The sequence below is a fragment of the Coregonus lavaretus genome (genome assembly GCF_964263955.1).
Source record: "Coregonus lavaretus genome assembly, chromosome: 36".
Lineage (NCBI taxonomy): Eukaryota > Metazoa > Chordata > Actinopteri > Salmoniformes > Salmonidae > Coregonus > Coregonus lavaretus.
In genome coordinates, this window is record NC_140023.1 from 24,625,016 (window position 1) to 24,645,038 (window position 20,023).

Below are 20,023 nucleotides of genomic sequence, written 5' to 3' on the forward strand. Positions count from 1 at the left end.
GCTTGAGCAGGGGGACCTTGCGTGCGCTGCAGGATTTTAATCCATGACGGCGTAGTGTGTTACTAATGGTTTTCTTTGAGACTGTGGTCCCAGGTCTCTTCAGGTCATTGACCAGGTCCTGCCGTGTAGTTCTGGGCTGATCCCTCACCTTCCTCATGATCATTGATGCCCCACGAGGTGAGATATTGCATGGAGCCCCAGACCGAGGGTGATTGACCGTCATCTTGAACATCTTCAATTTTCTAATAATTGCGCCAACAGTTGTTGCCTTCTCACCAAGCTGCTTGCCTATTGTCCTGTAGCCCATCCCAGCCTTGTGCAGGTCTACAATTTTATCCCTGATGTCCTTACACAGCTCTCTGGTCTTGGCCATTGTGGAGAGGTTGGAGTCTGTTTGATTGAGTGTGTGGACAGGTGTCTTTTATACAGGTAACGAGTTCAAACAGGTGCAGTTAATACAGGTAATGAGTGGAGAACAGGAGGGCTTCTTAAAGAAAAATTAACAGGTTTGTGAGAGCTGGAATTCTTACTGGTTGGTAGGTGATCAAATACTTATGTCATGCAATAAAATGCTAATTAATTACTTAAAAATCATACAATGTGATTTTCTGGATTTTTGTTTTAGACTCCGTCTCTCACAGTTGAAGTGTACCTATGATAAAAATTACAGACCTCTACATGCTTTGTAAGTAGGAAAACCTGCTAAATCGGCAGTGTATCAAATACTTGTTCTCCCCACTGTATATATATAACATTCTATTGGTTGCAATAATTTTGTTTGATAACTTAAATTTAAAAACTTGAAGTTTTGAATCCAGCGTTGTTTTGTGTATCAGTTCATAAACCATGTGCCATGGAATCGGTACATAAAAAATCTCTTCCCAACTATTTTGCAATATATATGGCACAGCTGTAAATTTTTTAGTCCTTAAATGAAACTGGTATACGTTTTTATTTATCACAATTTTCTTTAACCAATTTGGGTCTTTAATGCAGGGCCGAAAGTTCCTCACTTTCTCCCACTTCCACTTGCCTCTTCCATTTTTGCGGGAAAACCTGCAATTAGTTGGTTTTGATTCGAACCTATGATATTCTGCTCTTTATTCATTGAATTAGTCCACTGCGCCACATGGAGCTAGCATGCCATGTTTTTTTAACTCATGGAAAACTGTTAATTTTAGTCTATTCAAAGAGGAAAGAAGCACTCGTTAAGATCAGGTGTGGCCAATTAGTGGGTGCGGCCAACACACATTAACACAAGCTCTGTAAGGAGGAATGGGCCAAAATTCACCCAAGTTATTGTGGGAAGCTTGTGGAAGGCTACCCGAAACATTTGACCCAAGTTAAAGGCAATGCTACAAAATACTAATTGAGTGTATGTAAACTTCTGACCCACTGGGAATGTGATGAAAGAAATAAAAGCTGAAATAAATCATGCTCTCTACTATTATTCTGACATTTCACATTCTTAAAATAAAGTGGTGATCCTAATTGACCTAAAACAGGGAATTTTTACTAGGATTAAATGTCAGGAGTTGTGAAAAACTGAGTTTAAATGTATTTGGCTAAGGTGTATGTAAACTTCCGACTTCAACTGTATGTTGATGCTGAGAAATTGAATGCATATGTTTTTAAATAACATTATTAGAATGTTATTTGAATGTTACTAATGTTTTCTTGTGGTTTTTATGAAAAGTTTTCGTAATGTTCTGAGAACAGAGGTGCCTTCAACAAGGGAAATAGTTGGTCCTAAAATAGTGTATAATCATACAAAAATATTTAGCTATGACTCTTATGTGGATGATGTTACATTTACATTTTAGTCATTTAGCAGACGCTCTTATCCAGAGCGACTAATTGGTAGGCACAAGTCAGACAATTTGTATCCCCATAATGCAACACACTTTGAAAGGCGTTGACCAAGGATGGTCCCCGACTTGACAAAAGGGATCCGCTAGAACGCGCCCATTGACTTGAAAGGGGACAAAACCATTCTATTCATTCTATTTCTATGTTACACTCACGTCAGACCAAGCAGCGCAAGTGTTACCATGTCAACCAGTGAGCGTTCAGGAAGTGATTGTGAATCCAACAGCTAAATTGGATAGGTTTGAAACCATCATCTATTTTAGGCTAATTGTACTACAGTTATGAGCTTCTAGACTGTTTCGTCTAACTATTATCTGGATTAAATATGAGTTCACGTAGTACTAAAAGCCCAGGGAAAACTGGAACCAAGGCACGGTCGAAGGGAGCAGTCCAATCATCAAAGGCAGGTATGCAAACCATGCATGGCATGGGAATTCAACTTCAAGCAGAGCAGGTGTCTAACGACGTTAGCCAATGGGGATCTGATTCCGAATATGAAAATGTTTTAGGCCTGAGTAAAATGATGTGATCTGAAGTGAAGATGCAAAGCAATTGCAGGTTGAAGCTGTTTAACAGGCTTTATATCAATTAACGTTAGCTAGTTACCATTATCTCCAGCCCATTGTACACACAAAGTAACGTTCAATTACTATGCTGTAGAAACATTTAAGTATGTACCTAAACTTGTGATAGTAGCTACACATTTTGGTTTTGGTTAATTGGTTTTGGTTACCATTCCATTAAATGTGTTGGCCGTCTGTACTTAGAGATGTGTTTCTCTTTCTCCTAATGTGTAGTCTAATTTCCCCTCTTTGTTTGTGCTCTGGAAGGTGCCTCCCCACAGCGCAGACAGAGCACTGGGGTGACCCAGTGTGGACAGTCCAAAGGCAAAGCTGCTGCCAGTGCCAAGACAGTGCAACCACCAAAGAAAAGTACTGATCTGCATTGCTCATTCTTACCATTCCAAATGAGTCAATTAGTCAATTTACCTTTAGCTTACTTCCATTGCAACAATGTAAAGAAGTGCTGATTTGATTGTCCTCATACACCTAGGTCCGAGTCCTAAGTTGAGATCTGTGTGCCTAATGCTTGTGTAGTAGAAGTGAAACTCGCCTGTAGTATGTTGGCAGAAGTAGATTGGTGACACAATACCTTCCCTGAGATCTAAAAAGCTACTGTCGCTCAGGGCATGATAGACGATATTGTGTTGTTCGAGTTGGCAAAGACGGTTGCCTTATGTGTTGTTGTTGCTGGCTTGTGTCCCAATAGGGGCAGAACAGAATAGAAAGCCAGTTAAGCACGCTCATCTGAAGTTAGGACTCGACCAGAAGAGAATATGATTCTTCCCTAGGATCGGCTCTGTTCTTCTTACCGGGGACAGTGTGCAATCACACATTTATAATCCACCCTGGAGTTCAGAAGAATGAACACATTGCTTACATTACACAACTGTCTGTTACTCTTCGTTAAACCCATGGGAGTCTGATGTGGTCAAAGGAAATGATGCAAGCTTGAAAGCGATCCCTCATTCTTTCCTGCAGGCACCACCCAAGGCACACAGGGGAGCAGTATTAACTGTAGAGCATGGATCATCAACTAGATTCAGCCACGGGCCAATTATTTCTTGAGCAGATGGTCAGGGCAGGAACATAATAATTTACAAAAAATGTAGACTGCAAATGTACCGCAAGAAGCCTAAACAGATACAATATTTGACTAAAACATAATCATTTCAAACCTTGATTACATTTGGGAACATTGTCCTGTCTTTTGGATAGGACGTGAAAATGGGTGTCCTGATTCTCTGTGGTCATTCAAAATCCCATGGTGCTTATTGTAAGAGTAGGGGTGTTCACCCCGGTGTCATGGCTAAATTCCCAACCTGGCCACATTCCATCATGGCCACCTAATCATCCCCCTCATTCCTTATTGGCATATATCACTCCTCACCTCTCCACCTGATAGCTGATGTGTGTGGAGAGTTCTGGCACAAAAATGGTTGCTGTGCATCACTGAGATGGGTGCTACACATTGATGGTGGATGAGGTGAGTTTCCCCGTACTATGTAAAGCTCTTTGAGTACCTCAGTTGGTAGAAAAGTGCTATATAAATCCTATCAATTATTATTATTTGTATACGATCACATATGTCTCTCTATTATGCGTGGGAATAATTGGGAACAGATTTCCAAAATGTAAATCCCTTGGAGCTGATTTGCTGGTGTTTCTACTGTCTTTTATGTCCAACAATGAAAATGCAAAAAATTAATAATACAAATAAAAATAAAACTTTTTTTTCCTTTTCTTTTTTTTGCTCAGAAAACTTGGGGGGCCAAATAAAACCACTAGTGGGCCAAATTCGGCTTGTGGGCCGCCAGTTGGGGAACCCTGCTGTAGAGCATGTAAAATGACGTAGACTTCAGTACATAGATACAGTGAGGGAAAAAAGTATTTGATGCCCTGCTGATTTTGTACGTTTGCCCACTGACAAAGACATGATCAGTCTATCATTTTAATGGTAGGTTTATTTGAACAGTGAGAGACAGAATAGCAACAAAAATATCCAGAAAAACGTATGTCAAAAATGTTATAAATTGATTTGCATTTTAATGAGGGAAATAAGTATTTGACCCCTCTGCAAAACATGACTTAGTACTTGGTGGCAAAACCCTTGTTGGCAATCACAGAGCTCAGACGTTTCTTGTAGTTGGCCACCAGGTTTGCACACATCTCAGGAGGGATTTTGTTCCACTCCTCTTTGCAGATCTTATCCAAGTCATTAAGGTTTCGAGCCTGACGTTTGGCAACTCGAACCTTCAGCTCTCTCCACAGATTTTCTATGGGATTAAGGTCTGGAGACTGGCTAGGCCACTCCAGGACCTTAATGTGCTTCTTCTTGTGCCACTCCTTTGTTGCCTTGGCCGTGTGTTTTGGGTCATTGTCATGCTGGAATACCCATCCACGACCCATTTTCAATGCCCTGGCTGAGGGAAGGAGGTTCTCACCCAAGATTTGATGTCCCTTTGATGCGGTGAAGTTGTCCTGTCCCCTTAGCAGAAAAACACCCCCAAAGCATAATGTTTCCACCTCCATGTTTGACGGTGGGGATGGTGTTCTTGGGGTCATTGGCAGCATTCCTCCTCCTCCAAACACGACGAGTTGAGTTGATGCCAAAGAGCTCGATTTTGGTCTCATCTGACCACAACACTTTCACCCAGTTCTCCTATGAATCATTCAGATGTTCATTGGCAACTTCAGACGGCCCTGTATATGTGCTTTCTTGAGCAGGGGGACCTTGCGGGCGCTGCAGGATTTCAGTCCTTCACGGCGTAGTGTGTTACCAATTATTTTCTTGGTGACTATGGTCCCAGCTGCCTTGAGATCATTGACAAGATCCTCCCATGTAGTTCTGGGCTGATTCCTCACCGTTCTCATGATCATTGCAACTCCACGAGGTGAGATCTTCAATGGAGCCCCAGGCCGAGGGAGATTGACAGTTATTTTGTGTTTCTTCCATTTGCGAATAATCGCACCAACGGTTGTCACCTTCTCACCAAGCTGCTTGGCGATTGTCTTGTAGCCCATTCCAGCCTTGTGTAGGTCTACAATCTTGTCCCTGACATCCTTGGAGAGCTCTTTGGTCTTGGCCATGGTGGAGAGTTTGGAATCTGATTGATTGATTGCTTCTGTGGACAGGTGTCTTTTATACAGGTAACAAACTGAGATTAGGAGCACTCCCTTTAAGAGTGTGCTCCTAATCTCAGCTCATTACCTGTATAAAAGACACCTGGGAGCCAGAAATCTTTCTGATTGAGAGGGGGTCAAATACTTATTTCCCTCATTAAAATGCAAATAAATTTATAACATTTTTGACATGCGTTATCCTGGATTTTGTTGTTGTTATTCTGTCTCTTACTGTTCAAATAAACCTACCATTAAAATTATAGACTGATCATTTCTTTGTCAGTGGGTAAACGTACAAAATCAGCAGGGGATCAAATACTTTTTTCCCTCACTGTAGTTGCCTCACTACATACCATAGAGCAGGATTGATGGCTTTGACAACTGTTGCCATACTCCTTTAGTTAACAAATAAGCAATTATGTCTGGAGCCTTTTCAGTTGTAGCTCTCAGATGGTATTCATGAAGTGGTATGAAATACTGGGCCTACATTCCTTTTATGTACAGTATATTATTATTTCCATTTAATACAAAAACGTTTATTTAGATAAATGCAACAAATCAACTTAAATAAACATTTATAAACCATAGACAGTTTATTCGGAAAGTATTAGGGTTAGGGTTAAGGTTACAGCCTTATTCTAAAATGGATTAAATAAAAAAAAATCCTCATCAATCTACAGACAATACCCGATAATGACAAAGCAAAAAAACAGGTTTTTAGAAATGTTTGCAAATGTATTAAAAATCAAAATCAAATACCTTATTTATATAAGTATTCAGACCCTTTGCTATGAGACACGAAATTGAACTCAGGTGCATCCTGTTTCTATTGATCATTCTTGAGATATTTCTACAACTTGATTGGAGTCCACCTGTGGTAAATTCAATTGATTGGACATATGGAAAGGCACACACCTATCTTTATAAGGTCCCACAGTTGACAGTACATGTCAGAACAAAAACCAAGCCATGAGGTCGAAGGAATTGTCTGTAGAGCTTTGAGACAGGATTGTGTCGAGGCACAGATCTAGGGAAGGGTACCTAAACATTTCTGCAGCATTGAAGGTCCCCAAGAACACAGTGGCCTCCATCATTCTTAAATGGAAGAAGTTTGGAACCACCAACTCTTCCTAGAGCTGGCCGCCCGGCCAAGCTGAGCAATCGGGGGAGAACGGCCTTGGTCTGGGAGGTGACCAAGAACCCAATGGTCACTCTGACAGAGCTCCAGAGTTCCTCTGTGGAGATTGGAGAACCTTCCAGAAGGACAACCATCTCTGCAGGACTCCACCAATCAGGTCTTTATGGTAGAGTCACTAGACGGAAGTCACTCCTCAGTAAAAGGCACATGACAGCCCGCTTGGAGTTTGCCAAAAGTCACCTAAAGGACTCTCAGACCATGAAAAACAAGATTATCTAGTCTGATGAAACCAAGATTGAACTCTTTGGCCTGAATGCCAAGTGTCACGTCACTTGGCCAATACCATCCCTATGGTGAAGCATGGTGGTGGCAGCATCATGCTGTGAGGATATTTTTCAGCGGCAGGGACTGGGAGATCGAGTGTCAGGATCGAGTGAAAGATGAATGGAGCAAAGGACAGAGAGATCATTGCGAACCTGCCCAGGACCTCAGACTGGGGCGAAGGTTCACCTTCCAATAGGACAACGACCCTAAGCACACAGCCAAGACAATGCAGGAGTGGCTTCGGGACAAGTCTCTGAATATCCTTGAGTGACCCAGCCAGCGCCCGGACTTGAACCCGATTGAACATCTCTGGAGAGACCTGAAAAAAGCTGTGCAGCGACGCTCCCCATCCAACCTGACAGAGCTTGAGAGGATCTGCAGAGAAGAATGGGAGAAACTCTCCAAATACAGGTGCGCCAAGCTTGTAGCGTCATACCCAAGAAGACTCGAGGCTGTAATCGCTGCCAAATTTGCTTCAACAAAGTACTGATTTTTAATAAATTTGCAAACATTTCTAAAAACCTATTTTTACTTTGTCATTATGGGGTATTGTGAGTAGACTGATGAGGAATTTTGATCTATTTTAGAATAAGGCTGTAATGTTACAAAATGTGGAAAAAGTGAAGGGGTCTGAATACTTTCTGAATGCACTTTATACATTATAAATATAGGCCTATATGGGAAATTATTATGATAAAAAAATGGAAATAGCTGTCATCAAGGTCACCATACTGAACAGCACAAAGGAACTGAATCCTCCAGGTAAAACAAATATTTGGTCTGTACAAATAGGATTAGTAAAGTCGACTGTACAATCTTATGTATACTGCACAGGTGTTGTTGTGTGAGTCTGTGGCTTTGCTGTGTTACTCTTGTCAGGTTGTTATTGTAAAAGAGAACTTAAATCTTTATGGACAAAGACGATACAATGAATCTGTACTGAGGCTAAAACTATACTGAAACTATTAACTTTGATTCCAAAATGAAATAAAATAAAATGAAAACCATTGTGAATTATGTTCAGTTTTAGTTTTGTTCTCAACATTTTGGGAAAAAATCAAATTGGGTTTTCAAGCTTTTGGGGGGTTCTCAAGCTACTGAATCTGGCGGGTAAATGCAGCCAGGGGAAGGCGATGTTTCAAATAGGCCTAGCTTGTGCATCACTAGCTATCACTAGCTAATAGGTGACAAATCGTCTAGTTAGCTAACTTGGTTCTTCTTACATGTACTACTACAGTTAGAAAGCATTTGATTGGTGTAAACATGGGTGAGAGAGTTTCCTTCCACCATCTTGTTTTACACCAGTCTCAGCGCTATTCCTTTTAAATCCAAGTCACATTGAGATTTACTTTATAATTTCAACCTAACCTAACCTATGACCTAACCATCACTTTATGTATTACTGCCCCCCAGTTGCAAGAAGTGACATAAAAAAAAACACACACAAATGGTTCCTAGCCTCCCACGCATGCTTTCTGTCGCTAACACTAAAACTGAAACTAAATAATATAAAAAGGAAATATAAATATTTCTATACAAGTAAAACTAAATAAAAATGTGCAAATCAGTTCTGAAAACGAACCGAAACTAAACTGAAATAATAGGGACTTGTTTGTCCTAACTGTATGCATGGTTATTGTTGTTGTAGATGTAGAGCCGACTCCAGAGGAGCTAGCTGTAGTGATCATCCAGCAGGCCACTCGAGGCCTGCTGGCCAGGCGAGAGCGGGTCCGGAGACAGAAGGAAAAACAGGACTATGAAGACCTTATGGATCGCTTGGAGAAAGAGGTTAGCTAAATAGATATGAAAATGATGGTGTTAGGTTTGGATTTATAAAGTATATCAACATATTGAAATGTTCAATTATGAGTAATAGATCTCTTGGCATTACATGTTGACTCAGATCTCCTCCTTTGTTTGTTCTTCTTTCAAATAACATCTGTGAGTGTGCTTGGGTGTGTTGTAGTCCACAATCAATGTGATGTTATTGTTTCTGAAAATGAGAAGTGTGTGTACCCTGAAAAGTGTGTTTTGATTGGCCTGCAGGCTTTTGTGGCACTAGTACGAAGAGAACAGGAAGAGGACGAGAGGAAGAGGAAGAAGGACGAGGACGAGAGGAAGAGGAAGAAGGAAGAGCAACTTCTGCGAACCCGACTTCTGGAAGCAGCGTTTGATGGAGAGGCAGAGGAAGTGTTAGCAATTCTGAAGGAGGTGAGACTGATATCTGATATTTGTGAGATCTGTGTGGACAGGTAATGAAGACATGACAAAGATTAATAGATGCGCTGGTCCTTATCTAGGTCTCTGATAGGGACACAAAGCGTGGTCTTGGGTTGGATGAAGCAGGCAAACACCAGCGGCTGTTAAACCAACTTTGCATGATTAACATCACAGACGCCAACGGCAACACAGCAGTGTCAGAAGCAGCAGGTGGGGGTCAGCCGGAAGTCATCACCCTATTGGTGGAGAGCGGTGCGGACATAAACACACGGGTAAGAGAATGCAGCGCGAACAGAAATATTAGCTCTTGGTCAGGTGAGAGTGAGTGTCTTCCCTCCACCACCCATTCCCACTGACACACACAAACATACACATCTATTGATAGGAAAACAAGCATGACTTGACTTATACCCTTTCTTTGGGGAGCATAGGTCTTCCACAAACTTTCTCCAGCAGGCGAACAACTAAATATATCTTTCTCAGTATTGAAGTTACAGTGCATTCGGAAAGTATTGACTTTTTCCACATTTTGTTACGTTACAGCCTTATTCTAAAATGGATTAAATTGTTTTTTTCCCCTCATCAATCTACACACAATGTCCCATAATGACAAGCAAAAACAGCTTTTTAGAAATTTTAGAAATGTCCTGTTGGAAGGTGAACCTTCGCCCCAGTCTGAGGTCCTGAGTGCTCTGGAGCAGGTTTTTGTCAAGGTGTGCTGTAGGTGTAGTGGCGGAATCAATTGCAGGACGCAGACGGATAATCCAACAAACTTGTATTTAGCCGAAAACACGGCAAAACGGACAACTCTTGCCCGAAGGCGAAATACGCACGAAGGCGAAAACGAAACTGAACAGCGCACAAACAGGTGCGTAACTCCAGCGCAGTGGAGAGAAGCTCAACCGAGCGAAAACACATCTGACACAAAACAATATTACACAACACCTGACACACACAACGGGAACTAAATAGGACACTAATGACACTGAATGAAAACAGGTGTGACAACACTTAGACAGAAGCAAACGAACATGAAACATACAACGGTGGCAGCTAGTACTCCGGAGACAACGAACGCCGAAGCCTGCCCGAACAAGGGAGAGAGGCAGCCTCGGCCGAAACCGTGACAGTACCCCCCCCTTGACGCGCGGCTCCAGACGTGCGCTGACTCCGGCCTCGGGGACGACCCGGAGGACGCGGAGCCGGGCGCGTCGGGTGTCCACGATGGAATTCCGTCAGGAGAGACGGGTCCAAAATGTCTCCCCTCGGCACCCAGCACCGCTCCTCCGGACCGTACCCCTCCCACTCCACTAGATACTGGAGACCCCCCATCCGACGTCTCGAATCCAAGATGGACCTCACGGAGTACGCCGGTGCCCCCTCGATGTCCAATGGGGGCGGAGGAGTCTCCCTGATCTCACTGTCTTGGAGTGGGCCAGCTACCACCGGCCTGAGAAGGGACACATGGAACGAGGGGTTAATACTTTTATATTCAACAGGTAGCTGTAATTTATAACACACCTCGTTCAACCTTCCCAGGACTTTAAATGGCCCTACAAACCGCCGACCCAGTTTCCGACAGGGCAGGCGGAGGGGCAGGTTCCTGGTAGAGAGCCAGACTCGATCACCAGGTGCGTACACCGGTCCCTCACTGCGGTGGAGATCAGCGCTCGCCTTATGACGTCGGAGGGCCCGCTGCAGGTGGACGTGTGCAGCGTTCCATGTCTCCTCCGAGCGCCTCGCCCACTCATCCACCGCAGGAGCCTCGATCTGGCTCTGCTGCCAGGGTGCCAGAACCGGCTGGTAACCTAACACGCATTGGAAAGGGGTTAGGTTAGTGGAGGAATGGCGTAGGGAATTCTGGGCCATTTTGGCCCAGGGAACGTACCTTGCCCACTCCTCCGGCTGGTCCTGGCAGTATGTTCTAAGAAACCTGCCCACATCCTGGTTTACACGTTCCACCTGCCCATTACTCTCCGGGTGGTAACCCGAGGTGAGGCTCACCGAGACCCCCAACCGCTCCATAAAGGCCCTCCAGACTCTGGAGGTAAATTGGGGACCCCGATCAGACACAATATCCTCGGGTACCCCGTAGTGCCGGAACACATGGGTGAACAGGGCCTCGGCAGTTTGTAGGGCGGTAGGAAGGCCCGGCATGGGGAGCAAACGACAGGCCTTAGCAAACCGGTCCACAACGACCAGTATGGTGGTATTCCCCTGTGAAGGAGGAAGGTCAGTAAGGAAATCCACCGAGAGGTGGGACCATGGTCGTTGTGGCACGGGCAGGGGTAGTAACTTACCCCTAGGCAGATGTCTAGGCGCCTTACACTGGGCGCACACCGAGCAGGAGGAAACATAAACCCTCACATCCCTTGCCAACGTGGGCCACCAGTACTTGGCACTAAGACAGTGCACTGTCCGGCCGATACCCGGATGTCCAGAGGAGGGTGACGTGTGAGCCCAATAGATCAATCGATCCCGAACCTCGAGCGGAACGTACTTCCGACCCTCCGGGCACTGTGGTGGACTAGGGTCGGTGCGTAACGCCCGCTCGAGTTCAGCATCGACCTCCCACACTACCGGTGCCACCAGACACGACTCCGGCAGTATGGGAGTGGGCTCCACGGACCTCTCCTCCGTGTCATACCGCCGAGACAGCGCATCTGCCTTACCATTCTGTGACCCAGGGATGTACGTGATCTTAAAAGTAAACCTGGTCAAGAACATATTCCATCTTGCCTGGCGAGGGTTCAGCCTCCTCGCCGCCCGGATGTACTCCAGGTTACGGTGGTCCGTCAAAATGAGGAAAGGGTGTTGAGCCCCCTCAAGCCAGTGCCTCCACACCTTTAAGGCCTGTACCACGGCTAACAGCTCCCTGTCCCCTACGTCATAGTTCCGCTCCGCCGGACTGAGCTTCTTAGAATAAAAAGCACAGGGGCGGAGTTTAGGTGGCGCGCCAGACCGTTGTGAAAGCACGGCTCCTAGACCGGCCTCTGACGCGTCCACCTCTACCTGGAACGGCAAAGAGGGATCCGGATGCGCCAGCACCGGGGCCGAGGTAAACAGGTCCTTCAGCCTCCCAAACGCCCTGTCCGCCTCGGCCGACCACTGCAGACGCACCGGACCCCCCTTCAACAGAGACGTGATGGGAGCTGCCACCTGTCCAAAACCCCGGATAAACCTCCGGTAGTAATTCGCAAACCCCAAAAACTGCTGCACCTCCTTCACAGTGGTTGGTGTTTGCCAATTACGCACGGCCGACACCCGGTCTACCTCCATCTTCACCCCTGACGCAGACAACTGATACCCCAAAAAGGAGACCGACTCCTGGAAAAACAGACACTTCTCTGCCTTCACATACAGGTCGTGCTCCACCAGCCTCCGCAACACTCTACGCACCAGGGCCACATGCTCGACACGGGTAGGCGAGTACACGAGAATGTCATCAATGTACACAACCACCCCCTGCCCCTGCATGTCCCTGAAGATCTCATCCACGAATGATTGGAAAACTGACGGAGCGTTCATCAACCCGTATGGCATGACCAGATACTCGTAATGGCCCGAGGTGGTACTAAAGGCTGTCTTCCATTCATCGCCCTCCCTGATGCGCACCAAGTTGTATGCGCTCCTGAGATCTAATTTTGTGAAGAAACGCGCCCCATGCAACGACTCAGTCATGGTCGCAATCAGCGGGAGTGGATAACTGTACTTCACCGTAATCTGATTGAGACCACGGTAATCGATGCACGGGCGCAAACCACCATCCTTTTTCTTCACAAAAAAGAAACTCGAGGACGCAGGGGAAGTGGAAGGCCGTATGTATCCTTGTCTCAGAGATTCGTCTATGTAAGTCTCCATAGCTTTCTTCTCCTCTTGAGACAGAGGATACACATGGCTCCGTGGGAGCGCAGCTCCTGCCTGGAGGTCTATCGCACAATCTCCCTGCCTATGGGGCGGCAACTGCGTCGCCCTCGCCTTACTAAACGCAATAGCCAAATCCCCATACTCAGGGGGAACGTGCAATGCGGGCACCTGGTTTGGACTCTCCACCGAGGTAGCCCCTACGGAAACGCCTCCTCTCTCTAGCGCCAGCACCCCCGAGCTCCATGGGGCACGGCTCGGAAGCGCTGGAGGGTGAAATGGACGGACCCCCCTCGGAACGCCCGCGGGTAGCTAGCAGGTTATCCAGCCTGATGGACATGTCGACCAACTGGTCGAACGTGAGGCTGGTGTCCCTACAGGCCAGCTCCCGACGGACGTCCTCTCGTAGACTACACCTGTAGTGATCGACGAGGGCCCGATCATTCCACCCTGCATCTGCCGCTAGAGTACGGAATTCGAGGGCGAACTCCTGAGCACTCCTCCTCCCCTGCCGGAGGAAGACCAGACGCTCCCCCGCCGCTTTCCCCTCCGGGGGATGGTCAAACACCGCCTTGAAGCGGCGGGAGAACTCGCTGTACGTGATGGTGTCCGCGTCGATCCTCCTCCACTCCGCGTTGGCCCACTCCAACGCCTTCCCGGACAGGCAGGAGATCAGGGCGGACACGCTCTCATGTCCCGAGGGCGCCGGATGCACGGTGGCCAGGTACAGCTCCACCTGGAGAAGGAAACCCTGGCACCCGGCTGCGGTCCCATCGTAAGCCCTCGGGAGCGAGAGTCGGACTCCTCGGGGTTCTGGTGCGGGACTAGGCTGACTGGCCGATGGTGCTGGCACGGAGGGTGGCGGTGGAGGCGTCCCCCAGCCTCGGATGGTGGTGATCACCTCCTGCAGGGCGGTCCCCATCTGCAGGATCTGGTCCCCTTGCTCCCGGACCCTGTCCTCCAGAGTCGCCTGGGCTGCTGCGGCTCCTGCTGATTCCATAGGTGGTGTAATATTCTGTCAAGGTGTGCTGTAGGTGTAGTGGCGGAATCAATTGCAGGACGCAGACGGATAATCCAACAAACTTGTATTTAGCCGAAAACACGGCAAAACGGACAACTCTTGCCCGAAGGCGAAATACGCACGAAGGCGAAAACGAAACTGAACAGCGCACAAACAGGTGCGTAACTCCAGCGCAGTGGAGAGAAGCTCAACCGAGCGAAAACACATCTGACACAAAACAATATTACACAACACCTGACACACACAACGGGAACTAAATAGGACACTAATGACACTGAATGAAAACAGGTGTGACAACACTTAGACAGAAGCAAACGAACATGAAACATACAACGGTGGCAGCTAGTACTCCGGAGACAACGAACGCCGAAGCCTGCCCGAACAAGGGAGAGAGGCAGCCTCGGCCGAAACCGTGACAGTTTTCATCAAGGATCTCTCTGTACTTTAATCTTTCCCTCGATCCTGACTAGTCTCCCAGTCCCTGCCGCTGAAAAACATCCCCACAGCATGATGCAGCCACCACCATGCTTCACCATAGGGATGGTGCCAGGTTTCCTCCAGACGTGACGCTTGGCATTCACGCCAAAGAGTTCAATCTTGGTTTCATCAGACCAGATAATCTTGTTTTTCATGGTCTGAGAGTCCTTTAGGTGCCTTTTGGCAAACTCCAAGCAGGCTGTCATGTGCCTTTTACTGAGGAGTGGCTTCCGTCTGGCCACTCTACCATAAAGGCCTGATTGGTGGAGTGCTGCAGAGATGGTTGTCCTTCTGGAAGGTTCTCCAATCTCCACAGAGAAACTCTGGAGCTCTGTCAGAGTGACCATTGGGTTCTTGGTCACCTCCCAGACTAAGGCCCTTCTTCCCCGATTGCTCAGTTTGGCCGGGCGGCCAGCTCTAGGAAGAGTCTTGGTGGTTCTAAACTTCTTCCATTTAAGATTGATGGAGGCCACTGTGTTCTTGGGGACCTTCAGTGCTGCAGAAATGTTTTGGTACCCTTCCCCAGATCTGTGCCTCGACACAATCCTGTCTTAGAGCTCTACGGACAATTCCTTCGACCTCATGGCTTGGTTTTTGCTCTGACATGCACTGTCAACTGTGGGACCTCATATAGACAGGTGTGTGCCTTTCCAAGTCATGTCCAATTAATTGAATTTACCACAGGTGGACTCCAATCAAGTTGTAGAAACATCTCAAGGATGATCAATGGAAACAGGATGCACCTGATTTCAATTTCGAGTCTCATAGCAAAGGGTCTGAGTACTTGTGTGTAGATTGAGAATTTGTATTTATTTAGGCTGTAACGTAACAAAATGGAAAGGGTCTGAATACTTTCTGAATGCACTGTAGGTGTCCATGCCTGAGGCCTATGCAATAGCAGAAGTATGTCAGGAAGTGTGTTTTTTAATAGGGTGCGTTTGGACGGACGCCAATCTACAGAGCTGCGTTTGGAGGCCATCTTGGCGCAGTGCAGACCCTTCTACAGCTGGGGGCAGACCTGAGGACCCATGCAGATGATGGTAGTACTCCAGAGCAGGTGTGTGTGGCTGTGAGCGCGCATAGACAATAATCAGGGTTCTATATCTCTCTGTATGTGTGTTTGTGTGTGTGTGAGAGACAGAGACAGAGACAGAGGGTGGCTGTGTATTTGTGTTTTACAAGCCATGTTTGGGCTTATGTCTTTGTCGGCATGTTCCAGGTGGCTTCTGGAGAGGCTGTGATTGCCGCTTTACAGAACTGGGATCTGAGTGCCACTGACTCCATGCTGACGAAGATGAAGGCAGAGGAACAGAGGAGGGCGGAGGAAGACAAAAAGCAGAACGAGGCGGAGACTCATCGGTAAGAGTCACGCCCAACTCTCAAAACCTATATGCTCCCAAACATAGTCTAATTAGGTCATGTCTCATGTGTATAGCATAGAGAACAGAGTAGGATGCAAAATCCAGCCAGAACAGTAAGATAAACTGAATAGCCTGGCCAGAGATCAGATGTTGTGTGCACATTATGATGCAATGTGTTAACTATTTGTAATATGTTTATCTCTATCTACTCCCCCTCTCCTTCAACACAACGGCGCGTCGGTCCTGTTAAGTCACATCATCTAGCCAGTCCTGCAGAGTCACTTTTGCTGAGTTGAGGACAGATAGAGAGAGAGAGAGAGAATAGCTGACATGATTTCCCCACACATTTCTCACTGATAGGGGGAAACAGTGCAAACAAAAAATGGCCTGTGTTTTCCCTCAGCCTGAAAGGGGAGGTGGAGCAGCTCCAGAACGAGCATGAGCGATGCCAGAGAGAGGTAAGACACATCTGGAATCAGTAGTTCCAAGATTAACAGGAAAAATGTCCCTTTCACCACTCTGACGTCACTCTCCCTGTGTGTGTGTGTGTGTGTGTGTGTGTGTGTGTGTGTGTGTGTGTGTGTGTGTGTGTGTGTGTGTGTGTGTAGCTGCAGAAGGCCTTCGTTGAGCTGAATAAGAGGATCACAGAACATGACAAATGTGTGAGGAAGGGTATGGAGGAGCAGGCTAAAGTCACGTTGCAGGTAACCACTGTATTCTTTTAGCACACTGCTAAATGTGTATTGTCTCAGTACTAATGTAATGATGTATGTATCAGTCTCAGTACTGATGTATGTATCAGTACTGACGTGTGTGTGTGTATATATCTGTGTGTGTGTGTGTGTGTGTAAAGGTGGTTCATGATGCTGAAGCTGTGTTGGCGAAAGCTCAAATAGCAGCTCATGAGGCTGCAGAGCAACTATCCCTTGCCAAGCTGACACTGAGAGAGCAGTCTGGTGGAGGTATGTAATGTCACACGCACGCACACATGCAGTTGAAGTCGGAAGTTTACATACACCTTAGCCAAATACATTTAAACTCAGTTTTTCACAATTCCTGACATTTAATCCTAGTAAAAATTCCATGTCTTAGGTCAGTTAGGATCACCACTTTATTTTAAGAATGTGAAATGTCAGAATAATAGTAGAGAGTGATTTATTTCAGCTTTTATTTATTTCATCACATTCCCAGTGGGTCAGAAGTTTACATACACTCAATTAGTATTTGGTAGCATAGCCTTTAAAATGTTTAACTTGGGTCAAACGTTTCGGGTAGCCTTCCACAAGCTTCCCACAATAAGTTGGGTGAATTTTGGCCCATTCCTCCTGACAGAGCTGGTGTAACTGAGTCAGGTTTGTAGGCCTCCTTGCTCGCACACGCTTTTTCAGTTCTGCCCACACATTTTCTATAGGATTGAGGTCAGGGCTTTGTGATGGCCACTCCAATACCTTGACTTTGTTGTCCTTAAGCCATTTTGCCACAACTTTGGAAGTATGCTTGGGGTCATTGTTCATTTGGAAAACCCATTTGCGACCAAGCTTTAACTTCCTGACTGATGTCTTGAGATGTTGCTTCAATATATCCACATAATTTTCCTTCCTCATTATGCCATCTATTTTGTGAAGTGCACCAGTCCCTCCTGCAGCAAAGCACCCCCACAGCATGATGTTGCCACCCCTGTGCTTCACGGTTGGGATGGTGTTCTTTGGCTTGCAAGAACTCCCTTTTTCCTCCAAACATAACAATGGTCATTATGGCCAAACAGTTCTATTTTTGTGGCATCAGACCAGAGGACATTTCTCCAAAAAGTACAATCTTTGTCCTCATGTGCAGTTGCAAACCGTAGTCTTGCTTTTTTATGGCGGTTTTGGAGCAGTGGCTTCTTCCTTGCTGAGCGGCCTTTCAGGTTATGTCGATATAGGACTCATTTTACTGTGGATATAGATACTTTTGTACCTGTTTCCTCCAGCATCGTCACAAGGTCCTTGGCTGTTGTTCTGGGATTGATTTGCACTTTTCGCACCAAAGTACGTTCATCTCTAGGAGACAGAACACATCTCCTTCCTGAGCGGTATGATGCTGCGTGGTCCCATGGTGTTTATACTTGCGTACTATTGTTTGTACAGATGAACATGGTACCTTCACACGCACACACACATACACACCTTTCCCTGGAGCGACACAAAATGTAATATTCTCACAGTGGTGTGTTTATGTGAACTAAGATGCTGTCCTGGACCGTGGTGGGGTTCGTTGCCTGGTTGGGGACCTTGAGGAAGTTCTTATTAAAGACGTAGGCGGCAAGATCAAGCAGGATGGCAGGTAAGGGTAACCTTTAAAAATGTTAATAATAATTACTTACTCACTTTAGTGTGACTTTTTGCCCTCAGGTTAGCTGCTCAAGCAAAACACAAACAGGTTGTTCATCTTTCTGTATTTAGCTAATCTCTCTGTTTACAATTTAACATTATATTCAGTTAATTAAGTTTATCCACTCTGGCTGTCTGTCGGATGTTAGGTGGCCCCTGCTTGTGGATACCTCTGGTCAGGCTGCCACATTTCTACGCTACAGAGACACTAACTACCTGGATGCCTTGCACCCTGGAGACATTCAGCCTGACAAACTGAGGCTCGCTCTACTGGGGGCCATCAGGTGTGAGAGAGAGATATTATAGGGGTGCCAGCAATGAGCAGCCTAATCCTAAATTTGAGTTATGCACATCAATAACAGTAGCAGGTGTAAGAAGTGTTTTTAAGAGTTTGCTGTAAAACCTTAATGCATATCAAATTTAGGGTTGGGCTGCTCATTTGAATTCCTGTCTTTTTTGGCTATTGCCAACAGTAAATATGTCACTCAAAATATTATTTTTGTATAAATAAAGGAGTGGATGGACAGAAGAATGACACAGAGAAATGTATATATGAATAGAAAGGCTGTTCTGATGTTGTGTGATCCTGTCTGCAGGTTCGGAAAGCCCTTGGTTATTAACATGATGGAGGTGGACTTGTTTGAGAGTGTACAGAAACAGCTAGACCAGGTGAACCCAGGGCTGAGTGAGCAGCTGATGAACAAGGAGCTCCTGCAAGAAGAGAGGTACAGTACCGAGCACTCACTGCCAGCACATAGATCATCTCAATATCAACCTTTCTCAGTTCTAGTTAGATTTTTTACGTTTAAGAGGTGATGTAAGACATAAAAAAATGCAGGGCTGCGAGACTGATTTCAATATATGTCGTCTCTCGGTAGGTACCTGAGCCTGGTGCGCTCCACAGATGGTCCTCAGTATGCCAGAACTGAGTTCATGCTGGACCGCATTGAGAAGTTCAGCCTGGTCATGGTTACCAAACAGCGCCACCCACCTGATGCACTGCTCACAGCATTCTATCCCATCCAGGTCATGCTGCGGGAACCCAAAATATGACGTTGCTGTTGCTCAAAAGTGTAAAAACTGTTGTTGTTTTTTTTTAACCACAAAACATGTTTTACTAATATAAAATATATGACACAAAAATAAGGATTTTATTTTTTGTATGATGATTATTATGTAAATTATTAGATGTTAATCTCCAGCAGACTGACAGCATGTGCCAATTTTCATGGTAGCTAAATATAAATAAATAAAAAATCATAATGCACGCTAGTAGTAATCTATACCAAAACAGAAAGTTGCATTGTATCACAGTAAATACAGTCTCGCGATTTGTTACAGCAAACCCCATCCCTATTGGCTGCTACAGTTTACTTGTTTTTAGGAACAGCCAATCATGGGGTTGTATAGAAGAGATTTGACACAGGGTGTTATTTTACACTGGCCCGGGTTGAACCGTGCAAAAGGCCGTCACATCATCGGGCAGTAAGTGGCACCTCTCCGTTATTTTGTCAACAAGGTAGTATGGTGCATCGTCCAGAAACATACAACATCTCTTTTCCATAAAATAAACGTGTGCATTTTCCAACTAGTTTTTATTGGGAAGGCAGATATTACTTTTGCATGGAAAAACACAGAATCCTACTAATCACTACACGTACTTAATTACTTCACTTTTGTTTTGAGGCGATTTGGCC

General features: G+C 45.7%; 1 protein-coding gene across 1 annotated transcript; it reads left to right on the forward strand.

Annotated features, from left to right (window-relative positions):
* Positions 1–2,194: 2,194 nt before the first annotated feature.
* On the forward strand, positions 2,195–19,379 carry LOC311110735 (IQ motif and ankyrin repeat domain-containing protein 1-like; the record flags this gene model as incomplete). Its single annotated transcript, XM_084153295.1, has 14 exons — positions 2,195–2,276; positions 2,700–2,801; positions 8,663–8,802; positions 9,061–9,225; positions 9,315–9,506; positions 15,528–15,653; positions 15,816–15,955; positions 16,328–16,415; positions 16,566–16,661; positions 16,811–16,919; positions 18,183–18,279; positions 18,476–18,610; positions 18,923–19,051; positions 19,205–19,379. 14 exons carry the CDS (start codon positions 2,195–2,197, stop codon positions 19,377–19,379), a joined length of 1,776 nt encoding a protein of 591 aa, XP_084009421.1.
* Positions 19,380–20,023: the final 644 nt, after the last annotated feature.